The 18,536-nt window shown below is 36.4% G+C and overlaps 1 protein-coding gene across 6 annotated transcripts; it reads left to right on the top strand.

The window, feature by feature from the left end:
* LOC113057183 (poly(rC)-binding protein 3-like) lies at nucleotides 1–16,429 on the top strand. 6 transcript variants are annotated; one of them, XM_026224350.1, is made up of 14 exons: nucleotides 3–630; nucleotides 1,950–2,028; nucleotides 2,743–2,863; nucleotides 3,905–3,928; nucleotides 4,106–4,138; nucleotides 4,568–4,684; nucleotides 5,471–5,602; nucleotides 7,216–7,344; nucleotides 7,705–7,794; nucleotides 9,118–9,159; nucleotides 10,692–10,767; nucleotides 11,663–11,715; nucleotides 12,335–12,504; nucleotides 13,845–14,157. In XM_026224350.1, exons 3-14 carry the CDS (start codon nucleotides 2,780–2,782, stop codon nucleotides 13,900–13,902), a joined length of 1,008 nt encoding a protein of 335 aa, XP_026080135.1. In that variant the 5' UTR covers nucleotides 3–630; nucleotides 1,950–2,028; nucleotides 2,743–2,779; the 3' UTR covers nucleotides 13,903–14,157. The 6 variants fall into 6 exon arrangements, 5 of the variants coding, with proteins under 5 accessions (XP_026080136.1, XP_026080135.1, XP_026080137.1 ...); XM_026224348.1 differs by lacking the exon at nucleotides 13,845–14,157 and adding an exon at nucleotides 14,164–14,521 and having other exon boundaries at nucleotides 5–658; XM_026224349.1 differs by lacking the exon at nucleotides 13,845–14,157 and adding an exon at nucleotides 14,164–16,429 and having other exon boundaries at nucleotides 6–630.
* The last annotated feature ends 2,107 nt before the right edge of the window (nucleotides 16,430–18,536 follow it).

An 18,536-nucleotide genomic window follows, 5' to 3' on the forward strand; every position in this document is an offset into this window, starting at 1 on the left:
CGGCCAAAAGAGACATTGTGTCTTTCTGTCCATAATGATGTGACACAGTCAATTTGGAGATGCTTATGTTGATTGGGGGAGCTGGTAAAACATTTGGCATTTTCGTTGTTTTCTTATGTGTCCTTCAGAATGACATTATCCATGCATATGCCTGATCTAGGTCTTCCCTGGCAAAATGGACAATGTATTCCAAGAGTCAAGTCTCACAGTTAGACAATTTTGTCTTACTTTTCTGTGAATATTTTGCCAGATGAAGTCTGCTCTCCATCTTGAAGCTTCACCAAAGTATGGAAAACCTGTTGCCTTCTGTTCTTCTTGGGATTCCCTAATGCATCCGTTCCCAGGCTGAAAGCACAGTGGCGTCGACTACGCTAGTATTAAGAACTGAGAGAGCCTCCGGGCTCACGTAGCCTGGGCTAAAGGCTTATCAGAGGCTAAGCCAGAGGGGGGGGGAAACAGTAAAGCTAGTCTCAGTCGACCAGAGGTACGGGCACAAGGCCATCTGTCCATTCTCTGAATACATCTGACAACAAAGGAGGGCAACTCCGCACTCAGGGAATCATACACACTCCGAAGCCTCAAACGTTAACTCAACCTGGATTGACAAGGCAAGAAGAGTTGGAGAAGAAAGTAAGTCTCAAGCTCCATCACTTCTAAGGTCAGTTTGCTAACTTCAACCCCAAAGCTGCTCGTCACGCTCAGGGACTTCCAGAGGACAGGAACAAATAAGCGTATTAATGCTTTTCTGGCAGCAACAAGGCTTTTGTTTCATCTTTGACTAAAGGGAAACTGTATCTTTATATCTTTTATATACATTATGAGACTGTATATACACCATATGACACTTTATAGCCTTGTTTATACATTAACATAATTATAACAATGCAGTATAACACAATATAGCTAAATACATATAATTTATAAATTAATGTTAATTGTTAATGTTAATGTAAATACATATATATCTAATGTAATAACAAATCTAATTTATAAATATTCTAGTTCTGATACTACATAGACTAATATTTGTTTAAGTTGTTTATACATTTTCATGTAATTATAATAATGTAATATAACTAAATCTAAACAAATCTAATTTATGAAGGTATATATGTTGTATATATATATACATATCTATCTATATATCTATCTATCTATAAAAGCAATTAATAGAAATAAATGTCATGTTTTAAATATATTGCTCCAGGTTTGGGCAGCAATATTGCATGTTATTATTGAATGGACCTATTCAAAGACAGACGTTCTGTGATACAGTATATATCGAAAAGTTTCGTTTGATTAGTTAATTGCTGTGTATTGAAACCACAATATTGTACAGTGTATAACGACAACAAAGGCTTGGCCATTAGGATTAGGTATTTTAAACAGACTGATCATTTCTGAAGTCTAACCTGACCCACCGTTTACTCCGCACGACAACATTTCAATGGCTGCCGCATAAATTATTCCTGATTCATAAACACATTTGACATTTGAGAAACAGCGTGTGTGATATCTATATGCCGGCTTATTAGTGCTATGCTATATGATGGCAGAATGCTTTCAGATGCCTGTTGACAAGCTTTGGAAGGACAGAAATGGGTCAAATGGGTTTTAGCATTAGCCAAACAAATCCGGGCCTATAGGATTAGACAGGATGGCAGGAGTGTGTTTGATGCATTTTACCTGATGAAACAGCACTGAACTAATAGCCACACAAAAGAACAGGCTTTTTAGCCGTTTGTTATTGAACTCCGCCATCGTATCTCATATTAAAAATGCTGAATCTATAACTCATCTTGTAACTTCCACATTACGACTCTTGTTCACGATTATAATTGAATTCTCTGTCTTTAACCAATAACCCTTTTACTGGCTTCGATATTAAACAGGAGCGGAAAAAACGAATTATAAATATATAACATTTGTTTCTCCTTTGGTCTATTCAGCGGTTCCCGTCTCTTTAGCAAGTTCCTCTGCTGCTGGAGTGTCATGGAAAAAGGGACCACATTTCATTTAACAGCTTATGTAAGTCTGAAAACATTTCAAAAGCAGTCGTTTTCAAAGAGGCCTAACAAATGAAAGCACTGGGACTCAATTAGAATAGATGTGCTCATGTTCTCGCTTAAATAAAGAAAATGCACTCATCTATTGCTCCTAGCTGCAGGGCCTCATTAGAGGAATACGGGGAACGGATAAGGCATTATTAAAGGGAAATTTAAGACAATCTCCTTACACTTCCTCTGATCTGACGCTGCATAATTTTTTTAGTTTCGCCCATGAATGTGCTCTGTGAGATTAGAATCGATTCAGCTCGGTTTTTAAGCGCTCGTCATTGCGGAGATGTGAGGAATGTGGGTACAGACGACTCTCTGATAAATTAATGGGCCTTGTTAGACATGGTCACACAAACATCACTTGATCCAAAGGGCTAGAAAGACACAAGTGGCTCTTTTTGAGTCTTATCAAACACGGTCACACCATTTCTATTAAAGAAGAGTCGTTAGAGGGGTTAGGACCCCGCTCACCCGCTCGGAAGGAAATAACGCCCAACTTAATGTTAGAGGACAGTAACAGGTTCCCACTTCTAAACAAAATGAGAGAATGACCGAATAGACATTTATGGCTGAAAAAATTAATTGCAATGAATTATGTGCTGTCAAGACTGAAATGTTTGCTCACAGAAATTCATCTCATATCTCTCCTGACTGAACTGGTAAATGTGTCTGTTTGTGTGCTCAGAGACAGTCTGTTTGAAGCATCTAGACCCAAGAGAAGAATGAATATGAATGAGAAGGAGGGAGGAGTATGTGAGGGGGGGCTAAATGTCACCCTCACCATCCGCCTACTAATGCATGGCAAGGTAAGACACATCTCGGATCCTCACAGAGCTGTGCTTGTTTTGTTTTTGGCACTGTTTTGCAAACGCAGCCAGTCAAGCACCGAAACAGTACTTGAGAAAGATGAATGAGTGTATAGATGATCATTTTAGATTCTAGATTGATTTTAAAATGTTTAATTTTAGATAACACAATCAGAAATAGCACTGAAAGCATACAGTGATGCAGTGATGATATTTCTTCATCATCTTTTCTTATGACAAGGTACCTGTAGTAGTCTGGGTCTGAAATGATGGGTGTGATATAATGAAATGAGGCTGCATTTATGCAATCGAAAATATATAAAATATATAAAAAAATATATATATATATATGAATATGTCAAACGATTAATCACACCCACACCCACACACAGTATATATTTTGAAAATATTTGTATGCATTTACATGTATATATTTAAATGCATATAATTTACATTATATAAAATATATTTAATATATAAGCATAACATATTTCATAAATATATACATGTATGTGTGTGTATGTTTACATATACATAATAAATATATATATACGTATATCATGTAAACAAACAATTTATATATATATATATATATATATATATATATATATATATATATATATATATATATATATATATATATTTTTTTTTTTTTTTTTTTTTTTTTTTTTTTTTGCTATACGATTAATCGTGATTAATCGTTTGGCAGCACTAGATACAATACCATTGTTCTGGAAATAAAATAAAATAATTAGTTGATCAAATGTGACAATGAAGACATTTATAATGTTGCAACATATTTCTATTTAAAATGTTCATATGAGCTTTCTACTCATCAAATAATCCTGAAGAAATGTATTAATTCCCTGTACTCAACATTGATCGTAATGAGAAATGTAGTGTTATCAGCTACACTTCTTGACAATTTATGCTGTCAATACTATTTCTGATTGTCATCTAAAATAAAGCACTCATAATCTCCAGTTTACCATGCAGTCATTTAAGATTGACTGAGATTTTGTCTGTTTTGTGTGTTTCTAGGAAGTTGGAAGTATCATTGGGAAGGTAAACAGTTCAGTATTATCCTGATAATTGAATTATTGAATTAAGCTTTGGGTCTTTATTCTCTGGTGTTCCTAAGCACTTCTTATTGGGTTCAAATATGGCTTACAATCTTATTGTAATATACACATTCTGATATAATTATTTTACTGAAATAATTTTTCTCTTGGTTTCTTTTAGAAAGGAGAGACTGTCAAAAAAATGAGAGAGGAAGTAAGTGCTACACTGATCTTTATCTAATAGGACTAATTATTGCATATATTATCATTGCATATATAATCATTTAAATGTATTTATAAATATCAAAACCTCATTTTATATTTCACATAGTACAGTTTTTAACATTTTTTTTCTTGTTAACTATGGACTGTTACTTTAATATTACATGCAGAGCATGTTATTAATGCTGACTAGCTGTATAAAGATTTAAAGAACTCATCTGGGTGGCCACATGTATATCAAAAAATTAGACCGCAGAAAACCACCTGGAATCATTTTCAGTTTGAGCAAAATCATCCTATTATCCTCACGATCAGTTAAATGGTATTTCACTGCCAGAGGGTGCAAATGTCAGCCTAGAGGCGAGACTGATCAATTAAACGTAATGCAGCACAAAAACTCAGCTTTTCTCTGTGGATTCAGAGTGGAGCGCGGATTAATATATCTGACGGTTCCAGTCCAGAGCGCATTGTCACCATTACCGGACACTCTGAGGTCATCTTCAAAGCCTTCGCCATGATCGCAGAGAAATTTGAGGAGGTGGGTAGTACACTGTAAAAATATTAATGTGGATTTACACCGGGGATTTACTATTTGCCATACTCTCACATTGTACAGCAGAAGTTGTACAATTTATTTCAGTTACATTATTACTGAATACAGTGAATTCACAGTGAATAGGAGCAGGAAAAGGCTGATCACAGTTCAGCCACAAGAATCTGTGTCTGCATTAAAGTGATCTTTTATATTTAGATATTAACTGTGATAGTATGGCATCCACAGTAATATGCCTGCATTGAATGCATACATTATGTGGTTGCATTTTTTAATTATTATTATTTAGCTACTTTTTCATATTAATTATGTTTATATTTATGATTATATTTCATAATGGGTTTTATTTGCCCCAGAGATAAATAATGGACAACAACCACTTACCTCACCACAACAGAATTGCTAACCCCTCCTTCCTTAATTGTTCATTAAATTATAATATTTCAATAACTTACAATGTTAATATGTACAGTGAAGTCTGAGTAATGAGTCAATCACTTGCTTTATTTTATCCATGTTGCACAGTGAAACCAATTGTGTTCCATAACAGCATTAGACTGGCTTTTAATGAAATGAATTAAAAGTAAATTAGGTCCCAGACTAATTTTTGATATAACACAGCATTACCTTAAAAAATAATAATAAAAAACCTGTCAACTTATATTCCTGCAAGATGTTTCTCCCTTATAAAATTGTTTTTATTGAAAAAATGACACTGACTTGACATGAGCTGAATTGCGCTTCTTTCCGATGCATATGCATCTCTTTCAGGACATCCTGGCATCTATGATAAACAGCACCGTGACGAGCAGGCCTCCTGTGACACTGCGCCTCGTCTTCCCTGCCAGTCAGTGCGGTTCACTCATTGGCAAAGGAGGCTCGAAGATCAAAGAGATCAGAGAGGTAGATATTCTGTGTAGAAGTTTAATTGTTGGCAAATACGCAGGGTTTGTAATGCAGGTCACAGCGGCTCCCAGATGATGCACAGAATGATCCGTTAAACAATTAGTTTCCGTTGTCTCAGCGGCAGGCAGAAACACTTAACATCAGCATGATTGATTGTCCTCATCAAGACAGAACTTTTTATTCCTGAACACAGGGGCCCGCTCGACCCAGGCTTCCGCTAAATCCACACGTTATGAGACGACTGCACCCCTGAGCTGTAATTTCCTAAACTTCTGAACTCGCTCACTTTTCCTTGAACTTATCTATTCATGGCTTTCGTCGATGCAAAACAAAGCAATTCATCTCAAAAGCAGAACCATTCGTTGTCATTTAGCTGTTGAAACTGACATGAGGACAGAGACTTTTGCTTGAAGGCTTTGTTTTTTTATTCGGCTGGTGGATCACATTGAATAAATATAGCTGTCCTCGCCGCTGAGGGCTGTGAGGGGTGAACTGGCTGCTTTTATTCCCAGTTGCTATGAATGTCTAGGACAGGACTGCCCACCAAGCCTTAAATAGACTAATATTTATATACAGTATCCAAATAGCTTGACCTAAATAACTGGCCAGACGATAACAATGTCAGTTCTAGACATGAGAATAGCTGAAATACCAAAAGGGACTGTATGGCACACTTTTTCTAGTCACTTGGAAAATAAATCAGAATTTGTAATCTTACTATCTCCTCAGTGCTCAGATGGGAAACTTTTCAAACTTTATGAAAAATGTTAATTGATAATTAGTGGTCGTATTTGCAGTTGATATGCGTGATATAGACACTGGCATGTAAAATTACACTCACCTACCAATAAAGGATTCATTCACTTCCAGAATTAGATTTTTTTTTCTTTCCAAGATGTTCATGTCTTTCTTTCTTAATTGGAAAATAAATGAAATCGTTTGAATAAAACATTCCAGGATTTTTCTCCATATAATGGACTCTTAGATTCTTATTCCTCAGTTGGGATTGTGTAGAGCCCTTTAAAGCTGCACTGAAACTGCAGTTTAGACCTTCAACCCACTGGCCGCCATTGAAATCGCCATTGAATTGAAAAAAATCCTAAAATGTTTTAATTTCTTAATTTCTTTTCAAATTAAGAAAGAAAGACATCTTGGATGACATTGGGGGTGAGCAAATGATCAGGGAACTTTTATTCTGGAAGTGAACTAATCCTTTAATGTACATAATAAAAAGCGATCATTAAAGAAACTATTGCACAGCTCTCTGGAACAAGTGAATGTGATTGGTCAATATGGCAATACTGTAAAAACTCCCTTTTGGAACCCTTCATTTTAAGAGTGAAGGTAATAATTCTATTTAAAATCAATAATTCATGAATGCACATTCATTTAACTGCCTAGTGTAGCTGTGTAAGAAGCAGTATAATGTACCATCATTCGATCATTATTGCAAAATAAACCTAGGCAGACAGGGTCACCAGGAATGCGGATGTGGAGTAACCTTCTATTTTAAATGTCACTACTGAAAGAAATATAAATGATGTAATTAGTGGCTTTTCTAATCATCCTGTCCAGTGTGTGTTGACTAAAAGCATTGCTGTATATGACAGAGCACAGGTGCCCAGGTCCAGGTGGCAGGAGACCTACTGCCCGACTCGACTGAGAGAGCCGTGACCATCTCAGGCACACCTCACGCCATTACACAATGCGTGAAACACATCTGCACCGTCATGCTGGAGGTTTGTGAGCATGCATGTGAGAGTGCGTATGCTTTATAATTAAAAAATCGTATGACTATGCACGATTTCCCTTGTGCTTAGATGTTATTTCAAGTGGGGAATATTTTTATAGGGTCTTTTTCACCTTCACACTTCATTTGCATTCACTTTCAGCGCATGGACTACATGTTAAATGTTCCTGTTTGCTTCATTAGTTCCCAGCATCCAACCTTGGATGCCTTTGTTTTGCAGGATTTTCCCTGGCCCGCATTAACTTTGGGCTTTGAACAGTAAAATCCAGTGAGGCTTAACAGAGTTCTAGACACATACTGCCTAAACGCCTTCGCTTTTGTCCTGACTGTGCTTGTCTCCTTCATTTAGTCTCCACCTAAAGGAGCCACCATTCCATACCGTCCCAAACCCACGACCGGTGTCAGCCACTCAGTGTTGGCGCAACCTCATGCTGCGTCGGTGAGTTCTCCATCTATCCCTTAATGTAGAAACCATACAATCGAAACAGCCCTTCATGAGCATTAACAATTCCATAGTTCCCCTCAGTCCCAGTGGGACGCTCTAAGTGTGGACATTTAAGCTAATGATTAGCCTGAGATCAGCTGGAATAAATCTCACCCCCAGATCCAATCAGTAATACAGTCACCAATTGGGCCATTGGACTATGCCAAGTGCTCTTAAACATGCAGATCAGACCCGCTTTGAATCACTAATTTAGATCTGTAGGTGTTTTGAATTGGAAAGCTTGTAACTAATCATAAATACAGCTATATATAGCTGGATTAAACAATTCATTCATTAGTATTCCATTCTACCCTGTTGTTCTGATCTTATGAAATACATTCGGTAAGGGCATGTTATCAAAGCTTTGACACTTTCATTTTTATATCTCCTCTTGGTATGTTGTCCAAAGGGCTTCTGTTGCTCATTGAGTGATCATGACATTTAGTTTGACTAAGGTGAGAAATGCAAAGGCTAGTTGTCCGTATAATGCAAAAATAATGTCAGCTACAGGCTCTCTGGAGGATTAAAATGCTAAGAAGTACAGGAGTTAAGTTCTGTTTTTATTATTATTATTATTATTATTATTTTCCATGTTTGATGATAGCATGGGATGTTCATGTGATGCCCTCACATGGTTACATTAAGAACAGTGTGACATATTCCAGTCATAATTCCACCTGGCAGTGTAATTATTACAACATGTTATTAACAAATTAATCTCAGACTTTGACTTGTGGTGTAAAGTCTGGTCGACTTTTCAGCTTATTCTGGCTGAGAGCCACCTGCCTTAACATGAGCAAAGTGGCCAACCGCTGTTTGTTTGGTATTACGTGTTCTTTAGGGGGTGAATTTTGTATGAAATTACTCATAAAAAAAAAAAAAAAACACTATTTTGAAATACGGGACAGACATTTCCCTAAACAGAAGAAAGTGGATGTGCAAATTATCGATTACTTCACACAGCAAATTAGTTACGCTTGTGGATAACTACATACTACTAAGTATTGCTAACAAGATTTAAAGCCACTAACTTGGAAAATGCTCAAACGTGTTTATATTATCAACTTGTTTTAAACACTATTTAATCTGATAAAATCCTGCTAACCCCAAATGTTACAATTTGCATTGCATTTGAGCCAACTGATTTGACCTTCGAATTTAATAAAAGCTTTCTAGGTTTTTATAAAATATGCATGGGCATGCCATGATATCTAATGACCAAGCTGCAAATAAGTGCCTGTTATTTGTTCTAACCTAAGAATGTTTTCTGTTCCATAGGCATTTGCTATTCCAGGACAGTTTGCCATTCCAGCCCAAGATGTGAGTGTTAGTCATACTGGCTGATCAGTATCATTCACAGCACACTTCACAACATCACTGCAGTACCCCAGCCACATCCCACCCTTTACACAATCACAATTCTCCCACTGCATTCCTCACACGAACACTTAAGTGCCTATATCCCCGATATGGTCACTGCCTATGATCACTTCTTTAATATCTAGTATCACTAACACGTGTTAGTCCTTTGTTATTTCATATCCCTGGTTTGGACACAACTAAACAATATTAGTTAACAGAATCATTCAAACGTGAATGCTATAATTACAAAGGTTGCAAGGCAGCACTGTATTGACAGAACCCTAAACAGGGTTAGGTTTTTTCAACTCCTATGTAGAAAACTTCCGAATCACAGCCACATAGTCACATTGTTACATATACAGTAATGTTCAATTTGCAAGATTTAAAGTCAGCGCGAGATATACAGTGAAACCTTAGGTATGAAAAACAAAGTCACAATTGTGATATATAAAGTAACTGAGATGTAACCATATTGTGATAGAGTTGCACTTGTGAGATTTAAAGGGACAGTTCACCCAAAAATTTAAATTCTGTCAGTTATTGCTCACCCTCATGTCTTTTCGAACCTGTAAGACCTTTGTTCAACTTTGGAACCCAAATTAAGATATTTTTGAAGAAATCCGAGAGCTTTCTTGTTTTTTTTTTTACGTTTTTTTTTTGGGTGGGCGAGATCGGGGAAGGTCCTCAAGCCAGGATGCAAACTTGGGATGCCAGCAGCACAAAGGCACGATATGATGGCATGCTGCCCACAAGACTACTGCTGACAACAACGCAACTACCACATTCTGCACAATAAGTATTCTCATAGCTTCAGAAAATTAAGATTGAAAACTGATGTCACATGGACTATTTTAGTTCCATTGCTGTCTCTGCAGGTTCAAAAAGCTCTCTGATTTCATCAAAAAAATCATTTCATTTTTGTGTGAACTATCGCTTTAAAGTCTGTGGAATATATAAAGTAAAGTCGCACGTATAAAATATATGTATGATAGAATGATAGGTTCAGCATTAACATTATAAGCAAATGTGATGATGTAATCACTATGTTGCATACTGTATGGTGTTATTTCTTACAGAAATCTGCATTCTGAATTGCGACTGGTCTTGCATGTAACATGCACATGTACTGTACATGTAGCGCTTCCTCCGCACTGCAAAGGCGGTGTCACGTCTTCAGTTAATTCTCACAGACAGCTGGCAGACAACACAACGTGTGTCATGCCAACTGCAGATCTGGTGATTCATTTCACATACTAAGAACCAAAACACATCTCAAACTTAAATAACGATTCTTTCCTTGCCTCGCAAGCCCTCGAATTCCCTTAAGGAAATGCAAATCTAATTTTCTAGATTTCAGTCCAAAAGGGGACCTGATAACTAATCTAACTTTGAGACTTGATATGTGCGCAGTTCTGTCTGTAGATGTGAGTGACCTCTGTAATAACTCCATTTTGATTGGCTAGTTCTAACCTCCCTTCCTGCCCCCGCAGTTGAACAAGCTTCACCAGTTGGCTATGCAGCATATCCCCCTTACCTCCCTTGGGCAGAGCAACCCCACCTTCCCTGGTACGTACCCAGAGCTCCCCAGGGAAGTCTGTCTCTCCCTCTCTGCCTGTCTTTCTCTCGATCTGTCTCTTTCCCTCTCCACTCTTTCGTCTGTCGTGTCTGACCACCTCCGTCTCATGCATTCACCACCGCATGTTCTACTTTTCCACTCTGAAGAGAATGATGGCGAAGCCGTTTTTGTGGTAAGGTAATTAATATCATAACACTGGCAACATAATGCTGCATATGCTATGCCATGATACAACCATTAACCAGTCCTGATAGCTCTAGATAGTCTGCGTTTGGATGCCAGCCGACGGCCGACGGCCCCTTTGAACTGTCTAGAAATCTCCAAATGTGTCATGTCACCATAACAACAGCATCATGACGGCTACGTGATGCATATGTGTCACCCCCCAGTCTCTCCTTATATGTGAACTCTTCACAAAGGCTTTCACTCATTTAACATTCTTCCCCCCTTATGTCCTCCTCAAAACCCATGACCTGTTCAAACTGGTAGCATTATCCTAAGCAAACCTGAAGCCCACTCTCACAGCAGCCCACATTTATCATGACAAACAAGAGTCCACACATTGCAAGTGCCAGCCCATAATTATTACCATGGAAATAGGGAGTTGAAGAGCGACAGCCTCTCCACAGACGCTTCCGATAATGTGCGCTATTTGGAAATGCTTTTATGGGTGTTTTTGAATCTCAGGCGGATATGAATTAAACAGGAATTCTTTCATGACTCACCCGCACAGCAGCCTTAATGCTTCCATACACTGGGTAATTTCAATGTGATATTTTTCTATTTTATTTGAGCACACTCAGTGGCAGTGTAGCGATGTCAAAAAGTTTATTTTTTTTCAGCTGATGAGTTGAGTATTGCTTACCTTCCCATTTCCCTGCATAGGTCTGGAGGCCTCTATTGCAACCAGTTCTCAAGAGCTGAGCGTACCTAATGATGTAAGTTATATTATATGTCGTAATCATACATTTAACTTAAATTTTAAGACACAATGTCTGTTGCAGTTAATGTTAAATTAAATGCTGTTATTGCTGTGTACACTGACCCCAAAAAGTAAGTCACACTTAAACTATATGAACGTCATTAGATCAAATAAAAGTTTAATTAAGAAAATTATTAATAAGGTAAGAATTACAAATTATGCTAGACCTTTTCTAAGCCATATTTTCAAGTGCATAATATTGTTTAAAAATATATGGTGTCAAAAAGATTTTTTTAATTGATTTTGTAAGCATCTTTTGATGTTCACCAAGGCTGCATTTACCATCAGGCTTGATATTTTGTATGTTTTGCAATTACATTCATACAATTTTAGGTTTATCTTAATTAATTTACTATTTTTTAATGATTTGCTGTCGTCACAATGTTACTCTGATCATGTATTAAAGTAATCTGTTATTCAGCACCCACTTGTAGAATCTATTTTGTAACCTTCAAGGCATGCCATACAGTAGAGAAGAACATCCTCCATGTCCTAGAGGTTCACTCTCAGCCTCCTTAGACTTTTAATGTCCAGATGTTGTTTGCCCCTCAGCCGTCTGTCTCTCTGTCTCTCAGCTCATAGGCTGCATCATTGGCAGACAGGGCAGTAAGATCAATGAGATTCGCCAGATGTCTGGTGCCCAGATCAAAATTGCCGGGGCCACAGACGGTTCGGCAGTGCGCCACGTCACCATCACAGGCTCCCCAGCCAACATCAGCGTGGCTCAGTACCTCATCAGTGCGAGGTAAGACTTTTCCCTCTCACCAGTTAAAACATAGTTCAGCCAAGAATGTAATTCTGTCATCATTTACTCACCCTCATGTCATTCCAAACCCATATACTGTTTTTTTTATGGTGGAAATGAAAAGGGAGAATTTTTGAAGAATGTTCATGCAGCTCTTTTCTGTACAATTCCATACAGTTTGTAGTGATCATGTAGTGATCATGTAGTGATAAATACAGCCTTAGTGAACATCATAAGATGCTTAAAAAATCAATAATCTTTTTGACACCATATTTTTTAAAACAATATTATGCACTTGAAAATATGGCTTAGAAAAGGTCTAGCATAAAAAAATCTTGTTATTTTAAACCTTTTCTCAAGAAAATCATTTTTGCAAGAATCCTGCAAAATAAATTATTAATCACAGCTTTCACAAATATTCAGAAGCAGTAAAATTGATAATAATAATAATTTTTAAAGAGAAGTAAATCAGAATATATAGATATATAGATGATTTCTAAAGGATCATGTGACACTGAAGACTGGATTAATGTTCTTGAAAATTCAGCTTTGCATCACAGGTATAAATTACATTTTAAAATATAAAACATATTAAGCTGTAATAGTATTTTACGGAATTACTGTTTTTACCGATTGTAGTAAAAAAAAAAAATGCAACAGTTGTGTGCATTTTTCACTTCAAAATAATTACAAAATCTTACCAACCCCAAACTTTCAAATGGTAGTGTATATTCCAAGTCTTCTCTAGCCATATGACAGCTCTGTGTGAATAATAGATTGAAATCTTAGACATAATCCAATTAAAATCTTATAGTTTTCAAAACAAATATAGTGGCTTTTGATGATCATTATTTGTGGTGTTCTATATGACCAAATGCATTAATATATGTGACCCTGCATTAATATATGTGACCCTATATATATATATATATATAAATATGTATAACCACAAACCAGCCAGAAGAGTAAATAATAATCTGAAAGCTGAATAAATAAGCTTTCCACTGATATATGGTTTGTAAGGACAATATTTGGCCGAGTTACAACTATTGTATAGTTACAACTATTACAGAAAATCTGGAATCTGAGGGTGCAAAAAAAGAAATCTAAATATTGAGAAAATCGCCTTTAACGATGTTGAAATGAAGTTCTTAGCAATGCATATGCATAATGCAATGTATTGTTAGCTGTTGCTACAAATATCCCTGTGTTACTTACAATGAAATTCAGTGTGTAGCAACTTAACATGAAACTTTCTAAATATCTTTCTTAAAATACAGTGCAAGATGGGTAAGAGCAGCCAGAACATTCCACAACATTTCTCATTTTGTGTTTTACAGAAGAAAGAAAGTCACGAGAGCAAGTAAACATGATGACAAATCTTTCATTTTTGGATGAACTATTCCTTTCCCACAATCTGTTTTACACAGTGAATTAGACAGCAGTCATCTCACCCATTTGGCACTCCTTAATTAATTCTCATCCAGGCATGTTAAACCCTTATTATTATTCCTTCTTGTAACACATAACATTCCCTAAATTGATTCTTATTTTCTCTATTTCTCTCCCCCTTCTTGTGTGCACTGTAACCCCTCTATTAATCCCACACTTGTCCACACCCCCCTGCTTGTTTGTGTGCATCTGAATGTGTGTTTGCAGTTTAGAAATGGCTAAACTGAGCATCCAGGCTGCATCGTCCTACTCTTCCAGCACACCCATCGACCTCAGTCTGGGATTCTCCCAGTCCACCCCCTCTGTCTCCACCTCCACGGCCTCTTCCATGGCCGTCCTGCCTGCTCCCTCCTCTGCTATTAACGTCCACTCCTCCCCGTCCATCCCTAGCACCCACTACGCATTTCCTGTTTCCAGCCTGCTTGGTATGAAAACCGTCCCCCTGCTGGCAATGCACACAGCCACCTCCGCAGGCCTCCAGGCCGGCCTCACCCCCTACACCACAAAGATCCCCACCTCGTCCAGCATCAAAAAATCTGAGCGGCAGAAGTTTGCCCCGTACTGAGCAGCCGTGGTCTTTAAACATCAGTAATGTTGTATTTGTTTACTATTCATTCATGAATATTAAGTAGATTGAACGTGTTTCTCCCCACCCCATATTTTTTTATGTTTCTGTGCAATATTTTACAAACAAGGAATAGTGAGAGCATGACAAGATTAATCGCTTCTTATATTGTCTTCCATTTTGTGTGGCGTTTCATTCGGAAGTGTTTGAGATATCCATCTCGCACCATATAATTTATCTGACACGGCACCGTTTTTTTTTCTTTTTTAGAAAAGCCAAAGCCAGCAAGAACTTGATTTATTGGCACTATGCAGCTCACAGTGTTTTGTGTGTGTGTGTGTGTGTGTGTGTGTATATATATCTTGGAGTGATCTTTAATGTGCTGATTAGAATGGCTCTCATCATTGTTATTGTATCCAAAGTCATTTAAAAGAAAGTGTCATGGTCTGCCTCTCATACTGATGTTGTTATTCAGACTTTGTTACCTTTATTAATATAACATTATATCAGAACTTTTTTTTCTGCAAATACACTTTTTTTAATTAATACTGCAGAGACACAAGCCAGATGCTAGTCAGAGGGGGTCCTTGCCCTGCAATAAGGGGGCCTGTTAGGTCCTTAATAATATGATGAGGGACCCTCATACTAAAATATATTTAATAGTCTATATTATCATGTATTAAAACCCATTTATAAAAAATTATGGTTAAGTTGAAAAAGTATAACATTACATTGTTTTCAAAATTAAATAATTGCCTTTTATAGTGGCCCTGTATTAAAAGCAAAAATTTACTGTGTATTAGGATCACAGTGAATTGTTCTTTTTTCTACCAACTATATTATTACTGTTAGATGTATAAAACTGAAAAACTTTATAATTTAAATTTATGTGTATGATTATTTTCACAAATATTTATTTAGCATTGTAAGTTAACATTTTCAACTTATCAGAATGACTTCTGTAGGACACAAATGACTGGAGTAGTGATGTTGAAAACTGCAAATCATATAAATAAATTGTTTTAAAATGTTTTTACATTGTAAGAATATTTCACAATATTACAGTTTATACTGTATTTTTGATCAAATAAATGCAGCCTTTGCAAGCATAAAAAGACTTACAAGAAAAAAAGTATACTTTTGATTGGTAGTGTATGTTTTAAATATTTTTTTTTTTTCTCTCAATTTCCGTGGACCACTAGCACTTGCTTGCAGTCTGTGGGGGTCCCAGGACACCAGCTTGAAAATAGAGCCTACACTATGTGTTGATGTAAAACAATATCCAATAAAATGTTATGATTTTGTTCACTCAGCTATAAGATAACTGATGACACTATGAAACTGTGACACAGCAGACCCATGCTCCTCATGCCCAGCAGGGCTAATTATCAGAAGTAACTGTTTTTAACAATAATTTGATCTGTTCTTCTGTATTTGATCGTGTGTTTTCATCCTAGGCTGTCCTCAGTGATAGCAAGTCCGAGGCCACTGTAGTGCAACATTTACAGCTCTTATCATTAATCTGTGATTGGATTACCTTAAAGCTATAGTGGACTCTCATGGACTCAAGAAATCCTGGCAACATGATGAAAATTGTTTTCTAACTTGAAACCATGTATTAAACAGATGCGCTGTAACTGTAGTTTTTTAAATGTGTCAACCATTCAGTGTAAGAAATGTATTTGTTTTTGTTTTTAGATTGCTTTTTTAAAATTCTGCATACGACAAATCAATGTAATTTTGACATTAAATGTAGAATTTAAAAGTGGTTCTTTAATTAAACAACAGCTTTTTATTTGTACACACAGACTTTCTAGTTTCATTTTATTTCCAAAGATGATGTCCGGATACTGACATACTGGCATTTATGAACCTTTAATAAAATTAAACATTTCCTATTTCATTGCATTTCAGTGTCTGACCTGTTGTGATTGAAGTTAAAAGGTAAAAGGAGGGTTTTCATGGTGCTCCATATGCATGCCTGCTGCTTTGAGTCTTTCAATAATACATGCAGTGCTTAAAACAGGGTTATTTTGGTTAAAGTAAGCTGGTCTCTAAAAACCAGAAAGCACAGAGGAAAGCAGTTTCCCAGCACTGTACATGATTCACATTTGTCTTGAAGAGAGCTTATTTTGTCCTCGTTATCAACCATTTGTTTTTGATGGATGTTTGCTGTTTTGTAAATGTCATCAGTACGTCACCGGTTTACTGGAGAACAGACACAGTAAATGGCTGAACGCTATTCATCTCAGTCAGACGCAGAACATAACATTCCCATTGGATCAGTGGATACCGCTTGAACAAACAGTGCACCAAATCCACTCATTTTCATGCATTCAGCATCAACATTCACATAAAACTGCATGTTTTCTCATGGCTCCTCTAATAGTTTCCTAAGACATATATGAATGCATTATAACATATGCTTTACCTTTAACATGGATGTTTCACGACAGCCTTCTTTTGAGGGTCCTTTGACACATTTTCCAAAGAAAGGAAGAAAGAAAGACAGCCCTTCATGAATAATATTAGTTTGTCTGAACTTTTTACCCTTTAGCAGAAATGTCCACAGAGACATCAGTTGTTTCTAGACAACAAACTTTGTCTGGCAAAAATTGGAATGAACGTCTCGTCACCCTTGTTTTAGAAACTACCTTTTCACAGGTACTGCTGGGACGGGTTTCTCTGCAGGTTGCTCAATCATGCATGTGGTCTGAGCGAACCATTACCACACTGTCACTCACTGCACATAGAGCCCTTGTCCTGTTCTCCAGGAGCAGAGGCTCCATTCAACTTTAATAAAATTACTTCTGCTTTTAGAAAAACACTCTCACACTAAGACGTTTGACCAAGCTTTGATAATTTGACCTTAAACCAGTCTGCTGAAGGATCTGAATCGCGTTTGTATGCCAAATACAGGTTCACAGTAAGGCTGGACTGGATCAATTGTTAATGTGCATGGAAATGTAGTGTCAGAAGAGGACCTCCGGTCTTCTGTATGGAGGAGGTTGTGGTGCCAGCAGCTTGTGCTCTGTTGTGAAATGTAGTGTTGTGGGCATTTATCCTTGCCTCTTTGTTAATGTTGAATTAATGATTTTCCCCTCTCACCCCATCAAAAGATGATGATGGAAATGGCTTCGACCGACCCTGAATAATCAATTATATTAATGCAGGCCTGTGCTGGATATGAAGAGCATTTCTTTAAAAGGATGTAATCATCTGGCCTCAAGCACCACTGTTGTTCTGTGTGTATGCATTTACAAAACATTCTAATTTGAAAACAACAATAACAACAACAAAAAAACTATTCATTAATAAAAAATGTTATTTTCTAAGAATCCTAAGAATATAAAAAATATTTCTTGTAGGGTTTAGGGTTAGTTTGTGGTCCTTATAATTAATGTTGTAAAAAACTCTATAGTGTGTTCTCATTTAGATAGCTAAAAAAATACGTGTGTGTGTGTGTCTGCTTAGCTATTTGGGGATACAAATATGCATTGAAGTTAGATACGGTTCAAACATTTGGGGTCAGTAAAATTTTTCAGTAAAGTCTCTTAAAGTCACCAATGCTGCATTAATTTGATCAAAAAATATAGTTAAAACATAAATTTTGTTAAATTATATTTTTAAAAGCCTTTTTAAAAATAACTTTCTTTTTTAATACATTTTAAAAAGCAGTTTATTCCTGTGAACAAAACAAAATTATCTTTTTTTTTTCAGTATCATTAGTCCAGTCTTTAGTACTACACAATCCTTCAGAAATCCTTCATTCTAATATGCAGATTTTCTGTTCAATTTATGGAACCCTTGCTGAATAAAAAATATAAATTAAAAATAATAAAATAAAATAAAAACTAACTGACCTGACAATTTTGAATGGTAGTGTAAAACATTTCAGAAATAAAATAACTTCAGTAATTTCAGTTATTAATTAAAATAATAAATAATGACATTAATATAATATAATTATATTACATTACGTTTATATAATATAATATAATAATTAATATTAATA

Source organism: Carassius auratus, chromosome 38, assembly GCF_003368295.1.
Source record: "Carassius auratus strain Wakin chromosome 38, ASM336829v1, whole genome shotgun sequence".
Classification (NCBI taxonomy): Eukaryota; Metazoa; Chordata; class Actinopteri; order Cypriniformes; family Cyprinidae; genus Carassius; species Carassius auratus.